Consider the following 27,705-nt stretch of genomic DNA (forward strand, 5'->3'; position numbering starts at 1 on the left):
GATTGGTTTATTGGACGTTACGCCCAAACCACACCTATGAGTAATGTAGCTACTTCAGACCAACCAATTTTAGATTTGCTTTTAGACAGTGCCCGAGATCCGCCCTCAAAGTTTTGTGCGTTTCACGTTAAAATAGGGCCTTTATTGTCCATCAGGTAGCTTTCCGTCACACATGTCATAACCACAGATTCTGTCATGTTTGTCTTTGTATGTGTGCTCAATTATCAATATGTGTGTGAACTGAACCTAAGTGTTGTTTCCATTACTTTGTAGATGCAGTTCAGGGATTAATGAATGTGGGTCACAATATGTATATGTTGCTACAAAACCACTTTTATTGGTATCTTTGTTGTCCCTTCTTTTCGGTCTTGCTCCATTTCTCCATCTCCGTCTCACTTTCACACATCTCTCCCCTTCTCTTCTTCCACGGCAGTGTAATGTAATTTGAGGGTTGATGCTTTTAAGGCTAATTTTAAGGTGGTTTATCACGTCTGTCAAAATAGGATGAAATATGTTTGGACATCATATAATTCTAGACTATTATCTAAAACAGGACAAAGTTTCATATTATTGCTTTGTGTTATTAAGCTAGATTGGTGAAAAGATTGTCTGTTTGTTTTCAGACGAATCGTAAAGGCTTGAATGAGTTACTTGTGCCAAAGCTTGTCTGCCCAGTGTGATTGCACTGTTCAGTGCAAGGCCACACACACAAAGGCAGTGGGGTAGGGAATGACAGATTTTCTCTATACCCACTTCACTGCTCTCATCCAGCTCATATGAAAAACACAGTTCAAACTCAGCCACTTATTCTGCTGTGAATTCGAACCACAGCTGTACAGAAAACCGACTGCCATTTCACAACCTGTTACTTCTTTCCAGCACAGAAATGAGCAGCAGGACCCGAATGCAGGACAGATTTTAAAGAATAATTCATACTAAAATGAAAATCCTCTCTTTTTTCCCCAGAGTTTCTTCTGTGGAACAGAAAATATGTTCAAAAGAATATTTAGGCTGCTCGTTTCATAAAGTTAAAGAATACAGTGACCAATACATATATATAAAACTGTCATATTTCACACTTTCATATATTTATAGTGATTTTTCCTTTTGGACCTTGACAGGTCATCAATTCATTCCTTTATTGTATTAAAGGGGTGGTAAAGTATGATTTCACTTTTTAACATTAAATACAGAACAGTTTCTGTCATTTTAGTGTGTCCCTGCCCTCTGCAGCAGCTCATTTACATTTAAAGGGCTAGGCACAAAACATTGCGTTTTTGCAAACCCTCAAAAATTGACAAATTTAACATGCTAAATAAAATTATCTGGGAGGTATTTTGTGCTAAAACTATAAAATTTAAATTTAAATTTAATTTAAAACTAATAATTTCCCAATATTACTGTTTTACTGTATCTTTGATCAAATAAATACAGCATTGTTCAGCATAAGAGACTTCTTTTCAAAAAATATATATATATAAAAAAACACACACCGACCACTTTTGATTGGTAGTGTATAGTGACATGAAGGTGAATAAATGGTGTCGCATGTTATTCTAGACGGTTAAGTGGGTTCAGCTCAGATCCAGTGATGGATTTGTTGCTGAGTTGCTCTGGCTGTGGGCAGCAGGGAGCAGTTGGATGCCTAGTAGGGAGCAACAGAGGCCTGGTGGAGTCTGACTGGACCTCCTGTCCCGAACAAGACACATGGACAAAGATCTGAGGCTGGTTTAGCATAGGACCTCAGCCTGAGCCAAACCTAGAGCTCATCAAAGCGTCCTGGTCAACTGTCATCTGCTTTCATCCTCTTCCCATCTGCCCCCGTCCCCAAACACGCAAACACACGTTACCCCTTTCAGCCCACCTTTGACTTCACCACGGCTACCAAATCTGGTAATATTTGCAGTGACATTGCCATCCACCTCATCATTTGACCTCTCATTGGTCAGAATCTTTTGAATTATAAAGGTTTGATTCAGTCCAGGGTGATGAGAACTGTGTTATTCAGCATCCTACTGAATCTTAGCAAGAACAGGGATTTAACAACAACAAAAATCAATTCTCTCTCTGTCTCTGCTAAACAGTCGATTGGAGTTGTCTTTATGATGCATTCAGTCTACACTGCTAGTACACAAAGTAGTAGTCTAATGCCTAATACTTTTTAAATGGCCAGAGCTGTGTTAAATGAGCCTCATTTAAAGCCATTATGTACAAATTGAACTCCTGTTTGTTAGAAAAAACTACAGCATGAGAATGAATGAACAACATGAGCTTCTGAAAAATGTGAATGAAACAAATAGCCTACTCCCCCATTAAACACGCTTAAACAGGCTTCTTTTTAGTCATTATAGAAGTTTTTTTTTATTTTTTTATTAGATTTATCAAAGCCCAGTAAAGCCGTGGGCATATTGACAATTTTCAGAACGTTAAGAGTGATACTGATAAGAAAGAGATTTGTCTTTTGCTGGCATTAGTTCAGATTGAGTCATGTTTAAAGTGAGTCATGTTAAAAATGAGTCATAGTATTGATCTTTTTTTTTTCTTTCTTGTAGGCACTTTCTTTTTAAGACACCGTCTGGGAGCACTCCTCTGTTCAGCAGCTCTTCACCAGGCTATCCCTTGACCGGTGGTACCGTCTACTCCCCACCACCCCGACTCTTACCCAGAAACACATTCTCCAGGAGTTCCTTTAAGCTGAAGAAGCCCTCCAAGTACTGCAGCTGGAAATGTGCCGCTGTGTCTGCGATCGCAGCTGCCGTACTGCTGGCCGTCCTGCTCTCTTATGTCATAGGTATGTTCTTCAAAGCACTGTTCTTTTAGTGCTGGGCGGTATACCGGTTCATACCGAAAACCGGTGTATATTTTTGTTATGATGTTATTTTTAATATACCGTCATACCAATGTATTTCATTCGCTGCATCGCACGACACTGTTTCAGACGGACCCTTTACAATGTTGCACTTCTAAGTGAGGCGAAGCCGTGGGTATACTGCAGTGCTCTGGTGTTACGTTACGAACTATGGCGTTATTTTCCTGTTAAATGTCGAGGGCGCACTATTGTAGCACGAAAGTACTTTAATATAATGCGCAAGCGCGAATCTCTCTGCTCACGCGCGGAAAATAATGTGCCCCGCGCACTCTCAGATGCTCTTGTAAGAATAGGTCTATTTTCTCTGGGCTCGCTCCTCCACATAAAACATGTTCAGTGCAATCGCGAATCTCTCCTCTTCCCTAGATAACAATTGTAGGTTATAAGAACGTTCCCATTAAGTTATAAAAACGTTATTTCTGAATGTTCTAGGAACATTCAAAACGTCCATTTTTTTAGACGTTTTATTAATGTTATTTCTTGGTAATAAGAGCGTTATTCAAAACGCTATAAGAACGTTCAGTTCTCCCATTATATAAACGTTGTATTTTAAAGTTATTTCCTGGTTATAAGAATGTTAAGAAATAACAATTTTATTAAATGCTTTGAACACCTAATTATGCATGAAAAAAAAACATCATAAACCGGAAAACTGGCTTAATTTTGAAAAAAAAAAAAAAAACTTGATATAAATTTTTGGTCAAACCACCCAGCACTATGTTCTTTTTAAAACCATTATGCTGTACTATACAACAAGTCTGTTACTTCACTAAGGCATTGTTCAAAAATGTATTGTTGTATTCTTTGTAAAATGACTTGGTCAGCATAGGCTTCATTTTTGTGCTAACTTTGCAGATTGTGCAACATGCCATTCATTGTTTGCCATGGGAGATTTTGTCCTCAATCTCAATCTCCAGTTGTTCAGATGGAGTTTTCATGTCATTAGTAGGTATTGATGGCAATACCTAAATGAATGGCAATCTATCACTTGAATTTGTTTTTCTGAGCGATAGTCTTAAGCGATCATCCACCGTCCTTGAGGATTTACACTTGAGGAATGTAGAAAAACTCACTTGTTACTTTATCAGCAATTTAAATTTTTGCCTGATGCAAACAGTGATATTTAATTCACATTTTATAATTCAGTCATCCATAATTAGCTCCTGAACTGAGTTCACGGATCCTTGATGGATCATTTATTTCGGTCTAAACAATAAGTCAGCAACCACGGCATGATGAATAAATTAATGTAATTAGACACTCCTTAAATGTCATGAGCACAAGTTAATGTAGTTAGCAGAGTGTTTGCTGGGCAGTGCTCTGTGTCCTCCAGCACACCATGGCCTTTCAAAGCTCAAAGAATGACCCTGAGATGAATCGCTCAGAAGAATGACATTTATCACCAAGAACGAAGCGCTTCAAAGCTTCTTTGATAAACCATTGATGTGTGTTATTGTTGTGGTACAATTGCAGCAAAGCAAATACCCACGCAGAGGGGCGGACGGAGCCTCAGCGTGTGGACGTTTACTTCAGACGGCAATGTGTGATTCATCCGCCATTTGATATGGGCTGTGATTCGGATGTATTTGGGGAAGGAGGGTTTGGTCTTATCAAGGCACCTCTGCAGGGAGTGCTGCTCAGTTTCAAGTCCAAAGTGCCTCTCTTTTTCTTAAAAAGACTTACTGTAGGTTAAGTTCTTACTAACTGAGCAGTGAAAAGTTATAGTGTTTTCTGATGCATCCTCAAGTGAATTTGGAAAAAAAAAATCAGAAAGAGAACACGTTTTGGTGTTATTTCGTTGCACTTGAACGGTAAGAAAAGGTGGCACTGAGACTGCGTGTCGAGTCTGATAAAAGTCGGACCCTTTCCAGCAATACAGTCGACAGTAAATGTCACCAAGCACCTTGAGTGTGTGCCAGCCTGTGAGTTGCACCTTTACAAAGCCTTTTCTGCTCAAATAATCTGCACATTTACATGTTTAACATCTCATTTGTTTTTCCTTGTTTATTTTGCAGGAGCTTTGGCTCTGGCCTTATTTTTAGTTTTTTGTGCACATTGCAGAGCCAATTTCTGCCTCAATACTGTCAGACATTTACAAACACACACGCACACACTATTTATGCTCAGAGTACTTTTGATGTGAGTGTGCTTTTAAATGAATGTGTATTTGTGTGTATCTTGTGGGCAGTGGCCTGTAAAGTGTTCTGTAAACTATTCCAAAACCTCAGGGACTTTTGCCCGTACAATGGGACTCTTAATGCATATGTGTGGCTGGTTCACTGAGCTGTAACCACCCAGTAGCAACACTGTGTATTGCCTGAATCAGACAGGTTCTTTAAAGTCTGCATTTGAACACCCTGCCTTTGAACACACAGTCAGACTGAAAGCCAAAGCTTGAACCCAAACTCTGAATGGTAGTGTATTTATACTTTTTTTTTTGGAACTGATGGTTACACCACAATTTTTGAGTAGTTTGATTAACATTTTATTGAAAATGGCATTAAAGATATTCTAAACCTAATGAAACTAATGAGTAAATTTGTAAGAATCTGACACACGTGTTGTAAACTAAAACTAAAATATTTGATACATTTATTTGTACAGTGTGTTTCAATGTAAATATTTTACTTCATTTTAAACCCACTGGCTGCCATTCTTTCATATTTTTCTGTCAGTGATATAAACCAGCTTTAAAACATTTTTTTTTTTTAGCATAACATCCATCCCCAGAACTGTGAACTGGGAAGTGTGCTCCCATTTAAATCCAATATCTTATCCAATACACACCCATGGCCTAATTACAGTGTCAATCTCTTGGATGGCTGTTCCTGAGAATGTTTGTCTTGCCATTCTTATATCAGAGGCAGCATCCCTTGCTTGAGATCTGGATACAAGTTGCTAGGAGACAGGTGTTGCAGTCCTGATGCGGGAGGTTGGGGTTCTGCATGGGGCACAGCGGCTGCATCTCACTGCCATAAGGTCACTGTCACTAATGTGGACTAATTGGTGTAAGATGATGAAAGAAGCAGATGAAAGAAGTAGAGATAAATGATGGATGTCTAAAGGCTAAGTGAAGTATCCTGCCCCCCACCTTCCTCATTGCACATGTGAGCTGAGTGCAATGTGTCCTCTAATCTGCACGCGTGCGCGGCCACAACCTTCTGATGTCTCAAACACGCAAAAAGAATAAAAAACGCACAACGCATAAAAGGGCAGAGGCAAAATGTGTGGGGAAATCCATTAGATTGTAATCTAAATGAGTTTGTGTCGCTGTAGAGTTAGAACCGATGAATTCATGGAAAGAGAATTATTTGAGCGCGTGTGAGCGGCAGTGAACCAAATCAGTAGCTGTATTTTAATGTTTGTGGACCAAGTAGGTTAATATCAGAGGCAACACAAAATACGTCATCATGTTTTAAAGAAGAGTGGCTTGATTAAGTGGTGGAAATAATGGATGATGTGCACAGCACGGTAACAAAACTCTCAAGACATTACATACCCATGACAAACCCCCCCTATAGTCGCCTACCATGAAACCTTGTGACTGCGTAAAAATATTGTATGGTAGTCAGTGGCGAGAGACAACAAATATTTTGATCTCGCAGTTTGATGTAAAATTGTTGAGGTATAAGACTGTGAAAATACGTAATTACAAAGACTGAAGCCGAGTCAAGACTGAGTCTTTGAAGGGTCGAGTCCGAGTCGAGACCGAGTCCGTTGGTTTTCAAATACAGTCGAGTCCGAGTCAAGACCGAGTCTTTAAAGGGTCGAGTCCGAGTCGAGAGCGAGTCTTTGAAGGGTCGAGTCCGAGTCAAGACCGAGTCTTTGAAAGGTTGAGTCCGAGTCGAGTCCGAGTCCGTTGGTTTTCAAATACAGTCGAGTCCGAGTCAAGACCGAGTCTTTGAAGGGTCGAGTCCGAGTCAAGACTGAGTCTTTGAAGGGTCGAGTCCGAGTCAAGACTGAGTCTTTGAAGGGTCGAGTCCAAGTCAAGACTGAGTCTTTGAAGGGTTGAGTCCGAGTCGAGTCCGAGTCCATTGGTTTTCAAATACAGTCGAGTCCGAGTCGAGACCGAGTCTTTGAAGGGTCGAGTCCGAGTCAAGACTGAGTCTTTGAAGGGTCGAGTCCGAGTCGAGTCCGAGTCCGTTGGTTTTCAAATACAGTCGAGTCCGAGTCAAGACTGAGTCTTTGAAAGGTTGAGTCCGAGTCGAGTCCGAGTCCGTTGGTTTTCAAATACAGTCGAGTCCGAGTCAAGACTGAGTCTTTGAAGGGTCGAGTCCGAGTCAAGACTGAGTCTTTGAAGGGTCGAGTCCGAGTCAAGACTGAGTCTTTGAAGGGTCGAGTCCAAGTCAAGACTGAGTCTTTGAAGGGTTGAGTCCGAGTCGAGTCCGAGTCCATTGGTTTTCAAATACAGTCGAGTCCGAGTCGAGACCGAGTCTTTGAAGGGTCGAGTCCGAGTCGAGACCGAGTCTTTGAAGGGTCGAGTCCGAGTCGAGACCGAGTCTTTGAAGGGTCGAGTCCGAGTCGAGACCGAGTCCGTTGGTTTTCAAATACAGTCGAGTCCGAGTCGAGACCGAGTCTTTGAAGAGTCGAGTCCGAGTCGAGACCGAGTCTTTGAAGGGTCGAGTCCGAGTCGAGACCGAGTCCGTTGGTTTTCAAATACAGTCGAGTCCGAGTCAAGACTGAGTCTTTGAAGGGTCGAGTCCGAGTCGAGACAGAGTCTTTGAAGGGTTGAGTCCGAGTCGAGTCCGAGTCCATTGGTTTTCAAATACAGTCGAGTCCGAGTCAAGACCGAGTCTTTGAAGGGTTGAGTCCGAGTCGAGTCCGAGTCCGTTGGTTTTCAAATACAGTCGAGTCCGAGTCAAGACTGAGTCTTTGAAGGGTCGAGTCCGAGTCGAGACAGAGTCTTTGAAGGGTTGAGTCCGAGTCGAGTCCGAGTCCATTGGTTTTCAAATACAGTCAAGTCCGAGTCGAGACCGAGTCTTTGAAGGGTCGAGTCCGAGTCAAGACCGAGTCTTTGAAGGGTTGAGTCCGAGTCGAGTCCGAGTCCGTTGGTTTTCAAATACAGTCGAGTCCGAGTCGAGACCGAGTCTTTGAAGGGTCGAGTCCGAGTCAAGACCGAGTCTTTGAAGGGTTGAGTCCGAGTCGAGTCCGAGTCCGTTGGTTTTCAAATACAGTCGAGTCCGAGTCGAGACCGAGTCTTTGAAGGGTCGAGTCCGAGTCAAGACCGAGTCTTTGAAGGGTTGAGTCCGAGTCGAGTCCGAGTCCGTTGGTTTTCAAATACAGTCGAGCCCGAGTCGAGACCGAGTCTTTGAAGGGTTGAGTCCAAATCGAGACCGAGTCCGTTGGTTTTCAAATACAGTCGAGTCCGAGTCGAGACCAAGTCTTTGAAGGGTTGAGTCCGAGTCAAGACCGAGTCCGTTGGTTTTCAAATACAGTCGAGACCGAGTCAAGATTTTGTCCCGGCATATCAGTTTTGATATTCATGATTTGATATCACCCCAGTTAATAATAAACAAGTTAGGCCTACAGACCAAGCTAGATTGGGAATTGTTTAGAACAGTCGTCTTAACGTCTTAAAGGGATAGTTCACTTTGAAATTAATTTTTGGTATGTTTTAGTTTACCTCAAGGTATAGGTGTCTTTGTTTCTGCAGTAGTTTCAATTTTGATATTTTTAGGTCAAACCGTTCTTGTCTGTCACTCATATAATGCAGGTGTATGGGGTCACCAATGGTTTGTGGTTCTGAAAGGCGAATTTGATGATGGCAAACTCGTTGCTCGTCTTGCAACTGAAGACACTGATGGCTCTGACGGCAGTATCTTTGCATTGCACCATGGGATGTCATTTTCAAATAATGCCCGTTAACACTGCAGGAACAAGTCCGAGACGAGTCCAAGAAAGCAGAAATCGGTCTCGGGACCAGACTCGAGTAGCCTACTACATTAAGGATTGTGAATTAATTTCCTGTTGATTGTAAATCATCTTTTTAGTTGAAGAGTGATGTGTGCTGGAAGTGTAATGACTCACCATTCCAACTCCTGCCAATGAAACAGTGAGTTGTTTATGAAACAGGTCAAGACTCTGTCAGGTCTAAGGTAACACGCTGTATGTCAGTCAGAATGAGTCATCATGTGTCCATTTACCACTGCTCTCTGTCAGCAGGGACTTTTAATGCCTATTTTATATTTGTCCTCACCACACACACTCCCTGGGAGCCTTGTGGCACGCTTCTCTGCCCATACGGGCACGCAAACAAACACAACAATCAGTCACACACCTACACATCCCGAGATCTTGGAGATTCTGTCTTGTGGAGATAATATGTTCACCAGCCAATCTCTAACTCGCAGCCCTGTGCCATCTACATTACTGACACACTCCAGCGTACATGCCCGAAGCTGATTAAAATGACACTTTTCATTTTTTGCTTTCACTTTTATATTTACTTTCCCCTATATTCTATATTTGTCTGACATCTGCTTACTATTAAAGCCACTGAGTGACAGGGGAGCAAAATAGTTTGATTAGAGCTTCTCGTGCATACGCTCGGATCACAGGACAGAGATTGTGGGATCCCCATCGTCACTCTATACCTGTGATAAAAAAAGCTGTCAGTCAAAGCATAAGGCTTTCCGCTCATGCATAGGACTGAGAGAGGGAGAAGAGGTGAATTTTCTTGTGTGTGTGTGTGTGTGTGTGTGTGTCTTAATACCATGGGGAGTGATTGTTGTGCACTGAGTATTTGACAAGCTGAGTGGAATAGATTGGATCCATCTCGTCATGCCCACGCAGGAGGTTCGGGGAAAGTGTGTGTGTGTGTGTGTTAAACTCATAGACCTTGAATGCCTGGAGCAACATCCATTTTTTATTTATTTTTATTTTTTTGAGTGCATATTTATGTGTGTGTGTGTGTGTGTGTGGCATTGTAGATGTTTTATCTGGGGATTGGACATTTTCCCAGGGTACTAGAGTTTTTGGTCGACAGTAAAGACTGAGTGAGCTGATGTAATCAGATGGAGCTGGTCCTCGGGGTGTGGCGGTTCACTGTAGCCTTTCATTTATATTCATAGCAGACTTGTGCACCTCAAATCAAAACACACATCAAAGCCACACACACACTCGAAGAAGATCAGCAGCAATGAAAACAACGTTTCACCTTCAGGGAGACTGATTGTGTGTGTGCATGCGTGTGTGTGTGTGCGTGTGTTTGTGAAAGTAATATTCAAAGGCCATTGGGTTTTTGGCCTTTTGCGTTCCTCTTTCTTGGTCAGTCAGAGAGTTTTTAGTAAGTTAGGCAAGCACTATAACTAAATGATCTGGTCACAATCATATTGCAATTCTTGGTCAAACTTTAGTTTAGTGTCAAATTCTCACTATTAACTAACTATTAACTATGACTTTGCCATGAATATTCACAAAGTTGGAATGCTGCGCTTTAAAACGATACCAATCTTGTGGTGAGGGGAAGCACAGCACAGAGAAAAACTGCATTTTTCATGGACAAGGAATGGTTCTCCTCTCAGAAAACGTACAGATAAAGATACTTTTAGGTGTTTAATTGCTATTTGGAACGCTGGGATCTCTAGTTGAGGGCTTAATGAATTAATTTTGTGAAAACCTCAATTTCAACCTAAATTTATATTTTACACTTGTTTTGCCTGTAGCTCGTAATTAGCCTGTGCGCATTCCGACTCATTTTGACAGCATGGGTCACATAGTCATGCAGAATAAGCCATTAATATCCTTGAAAAAAAAAATTGCATTTAATATCATTGAATATTAGAATTTATTTAAAATGTATACTATTTCTGCTGTAATTTCTTTACTTTAATGCTGCATAACTTCTTAAAGGTCTTGAGTTTTTTCAATTCAACCTGAATATTAGAGTTTTATGTATTACATGTATATATATATATATATATATATATATATATATGCTGCAATTTATTTACATTCATGCCACATTATTTCGGTTGAACCGCAGTCTTTATTCTTTCTTTGCAAAAAAACACTTTTGTGAAGCTTTTACAAACTGAAATCTGCTCTAAGGACTCTGAAAACTGTATCATTAGCCCCTTGAATGTTTGTACTATGTGGTATACAACAGAGAGGACAGAGTGCTGCTCTTTTACTTTGAAGCAAATAGTGTATGCATTGCAGACTATAGATTTATTTAATTAAATCACTGTCTTTTGCAGTATAATAATCGCAACAGCCTGCAGTGTGATTTTGAATTGTATTTAGATTCATTGTGCAGCCCTTGTGTAGACATTAAACAAGTCTTCTGTAACATCAGGTGAAGATTGCTGTGAAGTGAGGATGAGTTGCGTCAGGTTGATTTAGGTACATCAGTGTGTGTGTGTGTGTGTGTGTGTGTGTGCGTTCCATGGGGACACATTGCATGACTGTTTTCAGTCACCCAGCTCATTCAGGTAGCAACTCTTCCCAGAAAAAGAGGAAAGTTGGAACGATGAAGCTTTGGAGCTCCAGGAATAGGACTCCCCTCTGGTGAGCTTCCCTCTCACAGGGTTCACTGGACATCTAGCTGTCTTCTGGTCCCCCCAGCCTTTGTAGCTGGACTTCAAAGTGGCTTCAGATTGTGCGATTTATTTGCTTTTTGCTGGAATGGTGCTCATAGGGAGCAGCCTGTTTCATCCATACATATCCCTCGTGGGTATAAATGCAACACAAGGCTTAATAAATAATGAAACGGCAGGCAAATATCAGTAGTTTCATATTTGAAGCATTTGGCAGTGAGCCGTGTTTCAAAGGATGGCAATATAATAGCTAGTAGAAGTAGAACCGGGTTTGCTGGCTATGTAAAATAGTCGTGTGTATGTTTTTGATGTTCTGAAACATTGGTGTACCGTTGGTGTTTCTTATTGTGGGTGCAACAGAATAGAGACAGACAGTAATGGTCTTCTCCGGCATTTTTTATTTTTCATTTTTTTCTCTGCTGTGTGTGACAGTTACTTTTCAAATGTCCTGCACATTCACCCTAGTCTGATACGCTGGTGCTCAAGGTGAAAGCATGTGCTGTCAACTTTGATCATTTAAGGATGAATCGATTTTTTTTCTTGTGATGGTCAGTCTGAATAGCAAGATGAAATTATTTGGGGTTTTGGGTGAACATGCATTGTTGTGCATGTGGCAAGCAGGCTGAGGGAACAGTGCGAGGCCGGTGGCGCAAGTGTTAATTAGCATCACCTGCGCACCGCACCGGCTTCGAGATCTCAAAGAGGAACTCTGGGAACATAAGAGAAGGAGCAACGACAGTGAAGGATGAGAGTGGACCAGGCCTGGACTATTTAAGTTGGTGCGGCCTCTTTACTTAAGTTTTGTGTTTGTTTATTTTGATGATTTAAGTGTTTAAAATGTCCGCCGGTACCCACCTCCTTCTTCCCTAAACATTACGTCTTTACATTGGTGCCGAAGCCCGGGAGGAAGGAGGGACACGCTGTTGGAGAGCCCTCGCTGTTGAGGGGGATTGCGGTGCTGAGGAGGTGTGGTGCTGGAGCGGTTGAAGAACAGGTGGGACGGAGAGCTCGCTGCCTTACTCCTGGGTCGAGGTGGGATGGCTGCCGTCCATGAGGGGACGGAGGAGTTGGCGCCATTCGCCAGAGACCAGGCCTGCTGCCGTCCGCAATGATGTGGAGGAGCAGGCATGGGGAGCATGCTGCTGGGCCACCGTTCACCGAGGAGCATCCAGTACCATCGCATGGCACCGCGAGTGAGAGCCTCTTTGCTGGCCGAGGACCGAGCGCTAGTGTGTCCAGGAACTGGAACAACATTTTTTTCCTCTCTCCCATCTCTCGTCTCTGTCTCTTCTCATGCTTCCGTTTCCTCTCCTCTCACCTCGTTTGTCCTTCCCCCAGGGGCTGCGATTCAATCACTTGAATGGATGTGTGCTGTGTTCAGATCCCCATTCTTGATGCTGAGCAATTCCGTCCGCCACACTGGCCGGTTTCTCTTCCCTTGAACTAAGGACTGGAACTATCGAGTTAGAAATTGCTTGAAGACCACTGATTTGCCACCTGAAACTTGTCACTAAACATGCCAGACCGAGAAAACAGGGCATCCAGAAAAAAGATTTTTTTTCTTTTTCCCCACTGTCGTTACATCACCTGACCTTTCTCCGGCCAATGTAATTGGCTTCTTTTCCACATGTACTTTAGACATTGGCTCACGCAGAAGCATTCCCATAGTGTTAAAGGGGTGGTTTATTATGATTTAACTTTTATAACTTTAGTTAGTGTGTAATGTTGCTTTTTAAGCATAAACAACATCTGCAAAGTTACTACGCTCAAAGAATGTTGTCACTTCTTCTTGAGTCTCTCCATCATTGTCTGACTCCGGTTTGAACATAAAAGGCAGAACAGTTTCTGTCATTTTAGTGTTTGTCTGTGTGAGGTAATTGGATCTGCGAACACACACACTCAAGCTCTCGGAGCTCCGCCCTCTGCGCCGGGAGCAGCAGCTCGTTTGCATTTAAAGGGACACACACAAAACAACGTGTTTTTGCTCACCCTCAAAAAGGGACAAATTTAACATGCTATAAAAATAAATATCTCATGGGCATTTTGAGCTATTTGACTTATTTTACATCTTGTAAAATGGGGCATTATTCCACCCCTTTAACATCATAACGCAGTGTTGAGTTCCACTCGAAAGGGAACTTTCCTTCCTTCACATTCGAGAAAGGCAGCTGACAGACAGCTGCTCCTTCATCATGTTAATTTGTTTGTGTCTTCTGTTCGTAATGCACCTGATAAATTATCAACATTTAAGCACATGATATATTGTCTCCCTTGATTTGGATTCTGTGTAAATACTTGTAGCCTCTGTTTACCCTCTTAGCATTTTTTTCTATGCAGAGAAAAATCATAATACAACAATACACTCAAACATTCACACACCTTCAAGCCTCCAGAGACTATCCGCAGGCACCTCTGTAGCACATCAACCACGTACTGTAGGGTTGATTCATAAAGCTGGCTCCTCTATCTGTTTAGTGTCGTTCTCAATTTCCAAGCATCTCCCATGCTGTCAAAGGTAAGTCAGCTCTTTTTTCCCCATCATTCTGCAAGCGTGAGCTCACGAAGGAGATCAGCTGACTTACCTGTGGCTTGGTTTTCAGGCCAGTGCCTGACGGTAGAGCTTCACATGCTTGGCTCATACTGTAGCTATCACATCAGCAGCACCTTCATATACTGTATGTGTACATCTATCAGAGGCCTCTTATGGACCACCAGTGGTTTTGAACAACACACACATCTTCTCAAAATGCAGTTCATTCTGATTAGAAATGTCAAAATACATGTACTTCATGTACCAAGTAAAATAATGTGAGAATATCTCTGATATGGATACTGTCTTTCTGCTGACCAACAGATCTCAAAAACAATATCCATTTTTCATTATTGTGATGCTCAAATTATTTTAAAACACTTGATTTTAAATGTTTAAAAATGTTTGATATATATTTTAATATACACCGCCTTTCAAAAGTTTGGGGCCAGCAAGTTAAAAAACTGTTGTTGTTTTTTCTGAAGGATAATGTGACACTGAAGACTGGAGATGTTGCTTTGCCATCACAGGAATAAATTACATTTTAAAATATATTAAAATAAAAAAATGTATTCCAAATTATAATAATAATCACAATGTTACAGTTTACAGTTTTTTAACTGTATTTTTGGTTAAATAAATGCAGCCTTGTTGAGGAGAAGAGACTTCTTTAACCCTCTGGGGTCTAAGGTGTTTTTGGGGCCCTTGAGATGTTTTGACATGCCCTAACATTTGTGCTAATTGTATTTTAATATGTTTTAAAATGTCATTTATTCCTGTGATGGCAAACCATCATTACTTCAATCTTCAGTGTCACATGATCCTTCAGAAATCATTTTAATATGCTGATTTGATGCTCATGAAACATTTATTATTATTATCAATGTTGTAAACAGTTGTGCTGCTAAATATTTTTGTGGAATTGTGATACCTTTTTTCAGGATTTTTTTTAATGAATATAAATCAAAAACAGCATTAATCTAAAGTAGAAAAAATGGCCTTTAATGTATCCTTAATGAAAGTAATAACTACTCACCCCAATTTTTTGAACAGTAATAACTATTTATTTTTTGTTTTTTATTATTGTTTTATTAATATAATATAATTTCAGTGGTTATGGGCCATTTTATGAAAATAATTATTAGATTATCATAATTTTTATATTGGTGAACCTAATGTAATCCAAGATATAAAGAATATGATTTTTGTCAAATATCGTATTCAACATTCTAGTGTAAATTGGGTCAGATGAAAGCCCTAATCTGACCCGGCCTAAACTGAATAAGTGACTCGTATAAGCATCAAAAATGCATTTCTGTTCTATAATCGAAATGGATTGCTAAAGGAAGAGTTCCACTTTTGCGATACTGGTGTCAGCACCAACTACAGCTCAGTGAAGGAAGCTTTGCAGCTTAGATTTCATTTTCTCAGTGTGCTTTTAAGTCCGAGAAGAAATCCATAGTGTAGATGCAGACTTACTCAGGCAATACAGGGAAATACTTTTGTCATCTGTATTCCCATATGTTCTCTCACACCTTCTATCTCCTCCTGTTTCTTTCTCCGTGCTTTAGGTAGGTAATGTTATTCATCACTTTGAAGAGGTGAATTATACATAGAGATTACATAAAGTTAGAGGCAGCATCTCATGAATTTCACATCTAACACATTTTCTCTTAATTATTAATGCTTATCGCACAGACCAAAAATGTTTGTTGGAGATCTCCAAATTTGATTAGCAAAAAAAAAAAGTTCAGTGACACTACATGCTAATGCTAATGCTGCCAGACATGAGACCAGTGTGAGACACACATGAGATCTGACTCTTAACCATGCACATTCTTCCGCAGAGGATATGAAATAACAAGGTACTTCTTCTGCTGGGGTGTGTTTCCCGTACAACGACGTAAGTCGCTGCTTAAATACCATAGTACGATGCATCTTTGAAGAAATCAACTAGCTAGTCACGACTGTTTCCCGAAACCATTTTTTTTAAACTTATGCCCCCTGTATTTTAAGGAACAATGTTTATTTATTGACAATACATTATTCATTCACTAAGAAAATCGGTTAATTCCTCTTTTTAGTCAACTTTAGCCTGGGTGTGTACGCTTATGCTAAGCTCCACAGCTCATAACAGACCACCCAGCACTGCGATGAAATGAACAAAAAGAAAGCAGGAGGGATGGAGAATACGAGAAAGGTGAAAAGAACAATGAAGGAGCGAGAGATATTGCTGATTAGAGGACACAGAGATAAGATGAGGAATAGTGCATGTGGGACAATGACTAGATGGCATCAGAGCATCTGACAGCCTGAAGGAGTCAGCTTTTTCTTTTGACCCCTCTACACAAGAGTGATAACACACCCTCAGATGTACAGTCAGGAGGTACCAAAAGACCGAGTTGGCATTGATTTTGCGTGGATGAGATAGAGGGAGGGATAGAAGAACTAGGGGGCGGAGGTGAGGTGTTATGGTTGATTCTGCAAACGTCAGCTTTTTCCCGGAAGATTTTATGTCCGTGTGTGTGTATATGACTGCACTTGTTTTCCCTTGGGGCGCCTCATTTGTAATTTTCACCAGCACATCACAAAAACTAACTTTCCCTGATCATTATCATATTTCTTAAACAGACTTGACATATTTGAATATTGCATTTTGAGTGATCTCCATTGGAGCTAATCAGTCTCTACAAAGTCTTGGAAGTGCTGAAGCACTGATTATAGTACATATGGGGTGCGGAGAGAAGCGGGCATCTAGCCAACATCTTCTCTAGCACACACACGCACACAAGAATGTGCAGAGAATATTTGGCATCTGTCACCAACTTTAAAATGGCTTCTGTTTCGTTTTTCCAAGACAATTTTTTTTGTCCTCTCACACCTTGATTTGCAGTTTCGAGATAAGTGTCTTTTCCTTTCTGAAATCATATTGTGTTGCGTTTAACGTTTTGTTTTTCTCATTTGCCACCTGCTTCTGTGTGACATATTCATATCTTTGGAGAATTTAGCATTCCTGTAGTGGTTTGGATTAAACCTGGTCCAACAAAACCTGTCTGGGCACAGAGCCCAAACAAAGCACAGACTGCAGTCAAAGTGTCATTTTCTATAATGAGTGTATTTGTATGCTAAAGTCACCTCTGTCAGCAAAAGTTATAGTTGTTGTGTGTCGCATGCTCTCTGCTGTCAGGACGTGTCATCCGTGCGTACGTAAAGTGGTTGGAAGGTGTAATGTAGTGTCATGTTCTATTTTTTAATTCTCTCTTTCTCTCCCTTACAGCTCTTAATCTGCTTGGCTTGAATTGGCGGCTGAAGCCCACAGAAGGGCATCTAGTGAACACTGGCCTCAGCATGAGTATTCCTGGCGTTGGCGATGTGGCAACAGTGCCCTCCGGAGGCAGAGGTAAAAGCAAAACACGACCCTGAAGCATGACCATGTGAAATCCAACTCACCTGAGGACATTAAATGCAAACCCCCTTATAAGATGAAATCCAAACTGCTCTCTGTTTACACGGCAATCATTTTATATTGCATAATTCATTAGCATTCATGTTGTTCTAGTGGGCTAAAAAATCATTAATAATAGCATAATTACTATGTTATACAATTAACCATTAGTGGTCGCCAATCGCCAAAGATTGCTGGTGTGTCGCACGTGGATGAGAGATAAATCATTAAAGCAACACTAAGGATCATCTCCATCGCCCTACAGGTTGGAAGCGGAATTGTCCATTACCGCTGTCGTAAATAATTTAGCCTACCGCAAGCCTACTGTCGCACACGCACTCTCGCTGTTTATCCAGCACCGGCTTTGGTGGCCAATCAACATTGGCCATAGATGATTTGAGGAAGTTTTGAGTGAAGTGACGTATACCGTAAAGCAGTCGAATTTTGTAGTTGTTTTTATGCTCCAGTTACTACCCGAAGTTACATAGTGCAAGTAAAAGCGATACAGACCACGTCAGGCTATGGCACACGTGTCATTTAACCTATTGTAAGTCGATATACCATCACAAGGGTCTTGGAAATATATTATGAAGTTTGAAAAATTACTGTGTTACTTTTAATGTGTGTTAACTTTATTAAAGACTCGGAACTGTCATTTCACGGTAAAATGCGGTGAATGTGAACAAGCTGCAACTGTGTGCCTCATTCTTTCAGAGCTGTGCGCTTTCATTGACTTACGTGATTTAAATCTCACAAATCATATTTATAGCTCCTAACTTAATAAAGCAAGCTGTGTTACTATAACTACCTCAAAGGGTAGATCTTTATGTGCAATGTACTTTATCTGAATTGAATATATACACATCTCCTTTAACAGGTTAACAGCGGATGACGTTAGAGCTGACCTGCGCGTCTCTAAGCATATTTTCTAGAATAATATTCTATTATGTTTTTTTTTTATTCCACTTTATATTAAGTGGCTTTAAGTATGTATTGAAAAATAAGTACAATGTACTTCTGCTGTTGTATTGTAAAACACTATTTCCTGCTATTGAGGTGTGATCTGGGTAAGGTTAGGGACAGGTGTGGTGGTATGGGTAGGTTTAAGGGTAGGTTAAAGTGTAAGGGATGGGTCAGCTGTGTAATTACATAAATTAGTTACAGCTGTAATTACATGCTGGTATTTTAAAAATATAAGTACAATGTAAAAACACAATACACAATAAGTCCATTGTATCAAATTATTTGTTTCAATGAAAGTACATAGTACTTAAAGCCACTTAATATAGACCATTTCACAAGATGTAAACAACACTGGTCCAGAAGCACTTCCTGTTTGAGTTTGTAACTGTTTTCTTTATTTCACATGTAAAGAAAACATCTTAAAGATGTTTGTTTAACTTTTTGATTCAGATTTAAATGTTCTGTTGGTTGTATTTTATCCCAGCTTTTATGTAGTGTTAAAAAACTGAAACAGGAAGTGCTTCTGGACCGGTGTTGTTTACATCTTGTGAAATGGTCTATAAAGTGGGAACGGTATTTTTTTTTTTAATATGACCTAACCATATCTATTATATAAAATATTAACAATAACATTATAGCGCAAGTGCAACCCTGTATTTTTTTTTTCCGAACTAAGTATTTTGTTTCATTAAGAAATATGCCATGTTACACTAGATTTTGTATTGTCTTTAACTGGTCCAACTCTTCTCAGTGCTCCTCCTGCAGTTCTGTATGTAATGCTAATACAGTTATTATAAAGGATGGCTGGTTTTAGTCACAGTTGGCTGTTTATAACACAGTTTGTCTATGTCAGACTGAGGCTTTGTAAGAATAATCTGAGCCCAAACAGTGATTCGTCTTTACTGTATATTGAGAGAGTACATTAGTGTAAAATTACAGTCTTGTGTGCCTTTGTCTCACAGCGACCTTTGATAAACAGTGTTATTTAGATCTCAATGGACTTTAGTTAATGGTTCAAAGCTCTGGCTAGCTCTTAGTGGCTCAAACACAAAGAGTCTCTCTGTCTGTTGTGCATTCACCTCAAATGATTTATCATTATCAGTGTCGACACGTTTAGATGATAACGACTGTCACTGACCTTTAGAGAGTGCCGGTATTGACGTTCTTCACACACAGTACACTATTTGTTTTGGACTGTATAATGCACAACAACAACAACAACAACAAAAACGTGCTTCCAGATACATTTTTGGAGAGAAAAAAAACTCCAAAAATCTACCTATACTATTCACTACAGTGTCCAGCTGAAATAAACACTAGTGGAAGTAAAACACCAAGAACTTTAATTTCCTTTCACACCAATTATGATTAATAGGACAGATTATTGATTAATAAATGCAAGTTTTGTGAAACACGAGTCACAATGCTCGATAAAAGCGCTCAAACACTTGTATAAGCAAGCTAAAATGCCATGGTTTACTCACATTTCCTTTAGTTAACACTATCAGTTATGTTTAGGGTAGGCTTTAATGTAGATGGTACATTACTTTCAAATGTGATTGACCTTTTTAGAGAAAAATGAGCATGCACCACTTACTGGACTTGCCACTTTAAAAATGCAGAAGCAACACAATATCATTTTGCAGAAATGCCACAGGCACGTTTTTCTAATGAGCCTGGGTTAGTAATGGAAGGACTCCTGTCTGATACTGGATGAGCATAATGTGGGAGGAAGGACATCATGTGCAAAAGCTTTAGAGTTGTCTATTTTTCCTGAAGTGTTTTTTTTCCCCTTCAGTTTGATGGAGAGCTTTCTGGAGAAAGGTTAGCTGTCCTACAGACGCACAGACACATGTTTAATGGTGAGCTGTCAGTGGGGGAGAAGAAGCATGATGCTGGGCTCAAACCGTTCTCCAGTTTTAATGTTGTTATGAGGATACAGGCTACATGTCAGGACTTCAGTGAACATCGGGACATTTGATTGCACATCACATTTTTTACATTATTGATACTGCTTGCAATCTTAATGCGACATCTATGGGACATAAATTAAGCCTTTTGAGGAATCTTTGATCATTTTAACTCATGCCCTTGCTATGAGGTGATAGTTTCTTCACATACATTTCTGCTTTAATCAGTAATAGCAGGTCATTTGACTTGTAATGTGGAATACATTTGAGTAAAACATTTTTCAGTTGTAAAATATAGGGCATTACTTGATTTCATCCACTGGGAATTGAAGGCTTGAAATGGAACAGACTTTTGTTTTTTTGTTTCAACCCCCTGCAAGGGAAAGTGGTACTGATGGTGATCAAGGCCTATAGGCCCAGATCTGTGTACATCAAAGGGTCTGCTAATAGAGTGCCGAAGTGATGACGTCACTTTGTAGGACAACTTGGAATCTAGTGGCGCATGGGTTCCCTCGGTCGAAAAGCAATGCGTTTTCCCCATAGACTTTTGGAAAATCGCAAATGTTTAATAAAGAGTTGTGACCCTTACACATTTTGTCTATTAAGATAATCTTTACAAGTTAATCCAAAATGTATACATTTTGAAGCCTATATAAAGTTTCTTAAAAACACAAGCAGACACAATAAAGTTTAAAAAATGTAACTGTTGCTCACAGGGTTTATTTGGCCACAATCACACAGAGCCAGAGCATTTCATATCCGTTTTTTTTCCCTCGTTCTTAATTTTTTTTTGTAAACAAAGCGTTGTCTCAAAAAAATATATGCGTACATATAAAACCGACTGAAAACGATGTGGTATACAGTACTGTACATGCCTGACTATTATGTGGAACTGTAATTATGCCACAGAGATACACTAAACAAGAAGAAGAAGACTTAGCACACTCTATACAAACCCAACAGGACAGCTAAGTGAAGACGAAGATTGCTCACCGTAGTAGCGTAGGAGCAGAAGATTTTGCTTTAGTAAAGCTAATAGGCTCAGTAGCTTCTGCAGATCGAACACAAACTTATAGTCCGTCATTGTTGTTGCTCTTACGTGTGACGTAGCGGTGTGTGACTAATACTGACACGTGGTGTGATAATATCATCGTTTCACAAAATGTACGATTGGCCATACACACGAAAACCCAAGGGTGTTGGTTTCAGATTTATCCTCTCTGAGATCCAGTTTCAGTGTCCCAAAATGCTGGATCCCTTTGGACGAAACGCCAATTTGATACTCGGGGACTGCAGATGGAAACTAGCTTAAGCTAAATCTGGTGAAAACATCTTTAATTAATGTTTTTTATACATTCTCCCTGTTGAAATAAATAAATGAAATACAAAATTTGTACTTATACAGCTAAAGGCGTCTCCGTGTGGACAGGGCTTTTGTCTCCTCTTGGGAGCTTTGCTCTTCATCTCTACCTGAGCTCTGCCTTTCATCTCTCGTTCTATTTACACTTTCTCTCTTGCTCACTTTCTCTTTTCCTAAGCATATTCAGCCTTTTTTCAGTCCCTTAAACTCCTCAGATACTGATTCAATCTGTCATTTTCTCTAGAGATAGCTAATCATTTATTATGGTGTGTTATTTAATACATTACAAGAGTAATTGTAGGTTTATAAAGGGGACTGACCTAGTCGTATCCAGGCTAAACAAGAAAGTCCATCCATACCAAAACCTGGGCGTACCTGTACTTTTGTAAGGGGAAAGAAAGAGCCTTTTTCACTGGCTCTGATGTAGGCAGTTCTGGCGGATTGAGAGCGAGTAATGAGGAGTTTAAACTTCAGCTCTACAACAGAAGACTCTTCTCCATAGGATTTTCTCTCCCACTTTTTTCTGCGTTCCCACCTCTGTCTCTCTCTCGCTCTCTTAGTGTATTGCTCGCCTTCAGCACTGAGCTGTTCATCCATGCTCCATGTTAATGAGGGAGGTTGGTGCGAGCTCCCACAGGTTACCAGAATGGGCCGCTTTAACCAACCTGTCACTCAGACCTGACACGTATACGTGCTCATGTTCTCGGGCAAAAAAAAAAAAGAAAAAAAAAGAGGCTTGATCCATTTAGGGAAAGAGCCTGCTTTCACTCTTATCAATTCAATTCATCTCTCTCCATAACTCGTTTAAATGCAGCCAGAGGTTTTTGCAGGCAGAGAAACAGATTGTCTCTGCTTATCAGGGCACATCAAGCATCGAGAACACCGACTAGACTGACAGCTAACACCAAACCCACTCATGTTGCACTGGCCCATCAGACACAAAAAGAGTGTGTCTGGGTGTGTATGTTGCTTCTGATACCATCAAGACCCGTTTGCTGGGTTATTTTCTGATTGGAGTTGCTGCAATTTATCTGCGCTGTCAACATGGCAACAGTTTTCTCTCTAGGGGACAGAATTAGCAGGTGTGTTTAGGAAGGGAAGTGTGCGCGTGTGGCCATTGCTGTCATGCAGAGGTATTATGATCTCAAGGGAAAAGACAGGGTTTGATTCAGGGTTGATGACTTTGGCAGCCCCCACCACACACTCATTAGCGCAGAGCTGCGTCTCTGAGGAATTATATATGTTGATTTTTCTTTGTACACACTGCAAATATGTTCACACTGAGCTGAAGATATTCCCCATTCTCCCTGTCTTTGAAAGACCTTTTTTAATCAAACAAATCTTGTGTCTTCTCTTGGCGTCCGCCTCAGGGCCATGGGTGTTGAAGAACAGCAGTATAAACAGCGGGGAGTTGGAGCTGGGTCAGCGTGTCAGTCAGGATGTTCCTCCAGGCGTCTTCTGGAGGTCTCTGCTTCACCTGCGCCAGCCACACTTCCTCAAATTCAACATCTCCCTGGGCAAGGACGCACTGTTTGGGGTCTACATGCGGAAAGGCCTGCCTCCTTCACATGCTCAGGTGAGAAAATCGCCTCATGACTTGTTTCTTCTCTTAAAGGAGCCATGTCCATTTACAATTAAGGTTGAGTATGCAGTTTTTACGTCCAGTTCAGTTTTTGTTAAAGGGTTAGTTCACCCAAAACTGAAAACTCTGTCTGACTTACTCACCCTCATGTCTTTCCAAACCCACCTTCGAAAAACACAAATTAGATGTTTTTAATGAAACCTGAGTGATGTATGTCTGTTCATTAAAAGTCAAATTTTAACTTTGTGCATGTGTGTGGATGTTTATATGTAAATAAAAGCCTAAATTAAATCTGTGCATTACGTAAAGCAATCTTGTCTCCTCGGTAAACTTAGACTAGACAGCTCAATTCATGTAGATTACTTTTAAAGTGTCTTTATGGACTTTTTGGATCATGAAAGTGTTGGTGGAATGGACTTACATTTGAGGGACAAAAATCTCTTTGGGAGGGAACAATAATTAAACAGGCTGCTTTTGAGAATACTCAAGTGCTGATATCATAATCTATTGATTGACACTGTGATCACACTGCAAACACCGAAATCAAGTGTAGGGTCAGTTCTGGCACGTCACGTTATGAAGCTTTTCCATTACCAGTACCGACTCGACTCGGCTCGCCTCAGCTCGCTTTTCTCTCCGTTTTCCATTGCAGACAGTATCGCCACAAATAGTACCCGGTCGTCATAGCGACGCCTTTCGTTCCTCGTTGCCCCATCAACCTCTCGCTGGATCCTCTCTTCGGCAACCAAACAAAGGAAAGTCTGCACCTCCTCGTTTGACCACGGCGTATTCTTCCGAGTTGCCATAATGATAGTTAGTTTAGTAACTATCTCTGGCCAAACTATTTAAAAATGGCGGGGTTATTCTGGATACTCCATCTAGCACGTGTAATGATGACGCAGTGAATGCTGACGATTCTCTCTGACCAATCAGCAGTCGGCATTGTTTTCACGTGACATTTTATCGCCATAGCTCGCTCAGAACCTCGCTGGAGGTGGTACAAAAAAAAAGCACCCGAAAGCAGGAACAGGAACAACTTTTACACAGTGGAAAACCAAACAAAGGTGAGCCGAGCCGAGTCGAGTCGAGCTGGTGCTGTGTAGTGGAAAACCGCCATATGTCAAGCTTGCTCTCAGCTGATCCACGTCTACCTATAGGAATGGGCTATTTGCACGCATAAGTTTCGAATTTGACCTAAGGATGATCGTCTCTTTCCGGTTGTGGAGATTAAAGCGGAGGAAAACCAAGGAAAACGGGATTATGGCAGAGTCTTCAAAATTTACTGTCCTCCCGTCTTTGAAACGAAACTTTCATACGTTTAGATGTAATTTTATGTATAGTTATGTTTATTTAATATAATTTTAAAAAGAAGCATAAACACAACGAGGGGTGTCTGTTTTGTCTGTTTTTGTGACTAACGTTTCTTTAGTATAAAATTCAATATAAATTCTCGGTATTGCATTGGACTCTACGATCGGCGGAAGTTATTGAGCATCCTTAAACCTTCACCGGAAATACCGTCGTGCATAGAGCCCATACTACGCCTAGAGCCTATTATACAAGCTCCTTCAGTATTATCAGCAGATATCGCATTTCTCAGGAGCCAATTCTTTTGGCATCTTGGGATTTGGCATTTTGATTCCCCCTGAATCAGAATAAAATTCTTGAATTATGTTTTCATTAAAATTAATTAATGATATCTGCAATACATTCATGTTGGTCAATTGTATTTGACGATAGTGGTCCTGACAGAAAGGGTTAACGTACTGATCCGACAAAACCCAACCGTTGAAAACTGGGATTTGTCACGATTTTGTGGAAAGCAAAGGAAATCTGGTTCTCTATGATGTTCCTCCTTAAAAAGACAGGTTTTTGTTAATTACCATGAAGAGACCATCTGTGTAGACACAGACAGGCTTTTTTTTGCTGCAACTCTTCATAATGAATTGTAAATTATTTCCAAATTATCACTGCATATTTGTCTGCAGCATTCTTACACGTGTCTTATCACATTTCAGAGTTGTTATCTCCTCTACATTTTGATTTAATTTGACTTTTTTGATTTGCGTTACAGTGTTTACTGAAGATGACGTCCTGTTTTCACCTGTCTCTCTGTGTCTTTTCAGTATGACTTTATGGAAAGGCTGGATGGAAAGGAGAAGTGGAGCGTTATTGAGTCTCCTCGTGAGCGGCGCAGCATTCAGACCGTTGTTCAGAATGAGGCCATCTTTGTTCAGTATCTGGACCCCGGCACTTGGCACTTGGCCTTCTACAATGACGGCAGGGAGAAAGAGCCAGTCTCATTCAGCACTGTGGCTCTAGGTACACACCTCCAGCTTTTATTTACACACTAAGGGTCAACATATTCAAAAAGATGGTAAATTAGAAACTTGGTTGCTTGGTGACCTGCTGTTTAGAGGATACGTAGTACCCATGATCCACCCTTAACTTTATATTATATTTCAGTTTGAATGTGTGCAGTTGAAGTAGAGCTCCTTTTATTGCTTTCACTTACATTTCTTAAGGCCATACAAGGAATCGTTGTATTTGTAAAATATAAGTAAGCACTGAAAAATGTTTGTCCTGGCAGTTTAGTCAATATCCTCTATAATATCCACAAAGGTTGCCATAGTGATGACTTCACATAAGCACAATGCCAACTTTGAGGCTTTCTTCTACAACAGCTGAGAGGAGCTGTCAGTGAAGGATGGAAAAGTGGGAATTTGACCTTGTGTCTGTCATGATATCGGGGAGTGATGCAGAACTCATGAAGCGTATAGGAGGCATTGCTGTATTTTACATATTCATGTACTGTATATATTGTATGTTTAAATATTCATGCATACACTGCTTAGTTGTTCAATCATTCAAAATTCAGAACATAGAAACTGTTGTATGCTTCAGTATATGAAAGAATGAGTGAAAATGCATAGGAATTGTGTCCCAAATTAGCTAATAAAACAAAGAAACATAAAAATATTAATCAGGTTTAAAACCAAATATTTACATTTACATTTAGTAATTTAGCAGATGCTTTTTATCCAAAGTGACTTACATCTGAGAACTAAATCAAACAAGTCAATGTTAAGCTTTGGAGATAGGCTTAATGTACTTGTAAACATTTGAATGAATTCAAAAATAATGGAGTTTTTTAATATTGTATAATAAAGGTTGGCTTAAAGCACTTAATTAATGTAATTTTCCCATTTTCCATGACTAATCTAAAGTGATAACTGTTTATAGCTAACTGTTAGGGATTATCTAAATATGAATGTGTTTCGAATTGGGTTTGTAATATATATTTAATACACTACTGACTAGGGTTTTGTTTCCTTTCCTTTTCTTTTTTTTAAATAAATCAACTGTTTTATTCCACAAGGGTGCGTTAAATTGATCAAAAGTGACAGTCAAGACTTTTTCATTGTTACATTGTTTTACATTACAAAGAAAAATCAGTAGAAACTTTCTCTTCATTAAATAATCTACATTTAAGCCAAACAATTGATTCAATATTGATAATAATAAGAAAGGTTGATAAAAATGTATAACAGGTAGTGTATTACAAAGCATTTTCAAATAGTTTAATACATTACTGTGAATTAATGCATACTTAATGCTTGAATACTTAATTAATTGTCACTGTAATTAACACTGTAATTAAGTGTTATTGTTTAATTAGCTCATATGTAAAGAGTTAGATAATCCTTAATAGTTAGCTATAAATAGTTATCACTTTAGATTAGGTCACGGAATATGGGAAAATTACATTTATTAAGTGCTTTAAACCAACCTTTATTATACAAGATTAAAAAATTCCATTATTATTGAGTTCATTCAAATGTTTACAAATACATTAAGCCTATCTCCAAAGCTTAACATAACTTAAAAATAAAAAATAAATAAATGCTGGCAATATGAATTACGCTGTTAAAATGCATCAGTAAGGATTAGAAGTAGGTTTAGGGGGTTTACAGTGTGTGTGAGAGAGAGATTTATTTTTTGATGATAAGATTGATTTATCAAAAGAGGTGGGGGTTTTTTTAAGTAAAAAATACTAAAAAGTATTTGCACACTTTCTGGTTGTCAAACATTAGAGTAACATGTTAAGAACCACACCTGTGCTTACTCTCTTAAGAACATACATCCACTCAAAATAACCTTGAGATTAGTTTTTCACTGCAAAAAAAATGATTCAGAAAAGTCAAAATAATTTGGAGAAAATGATAGACCATGATTGGTTTGCAGATACCACTTTGAGATTTATCTAATAGAATGACATCCATTCATTTTTAAGTCTCCAAATATGTTTTTGGGTCCACTATATTCAAAACAGTATGTGTGCAAATTCAGTTTGAGGAGTAACACACACACACACACACACACTTTGTGCTCTTGAGGTCTCTTAGATCTGGAGATCAAATCATGACATACTTTATTAATGTGTGTATCTGACATTCGGTTGATGGCTACTGTTGATTTGAAAAGCATAATTTATTTTAGCTTTGCCAC

General features: G+C 39.8%; 1 protein-coding gene across 6 annotated transcripts in view; it reads left to right on the forward strand.

The window, feature by feature from the left end:
• Nucleotides 1-27,705, forward strand: part of tenm2b (teneurin transmembrane protein 2b) — a 246,882-nt gene that overhangs the window by 190,826 nt on the left and 28,351 nt on the right. For all 6 annotated transcript variants that reach the window (XM_039693821.2, XM_089123764.1, XM_089123765.1 and 3 more), the window contains 4 exons: nucleotides 2,553-2,791; nucleotides 17,214-17,336; nucleotides 22,985-23,190; nucleotides 25,323-25,518. In XM_039693821.2, the coding sequence (XP_039549755.2) occupies nucleotides 2,553-2,791; nucleotides 17,214-17,336; nucleotides 22,985-23,190; nucleotides 25,323-25,518 (764 nt within the window). The remainder of the gene's footprint in view (nucleotides 1-2,552; nucleotides 2,792-17,213; nucleotides 17,337-22,984; nucleotides 23,191-25,322; nucleotides 25,519-27,705) is intronic.

The sequence above is a fragment of the Pimephales promelas genome, chromosome 19 (genome assembly GCF_988280905.1).
Source record: "Pimephales promelas chromosome 19, fPimPro1.hap1.1, whole genome shotgun sequence".
In the NCBI taxonomy this organism is placed as follows: Eukaryota; Metazoa; Chordata; class Actinopteri; order Cypriniformes; family Leuciscidae; genus Pimephales; species Pimephales promelas.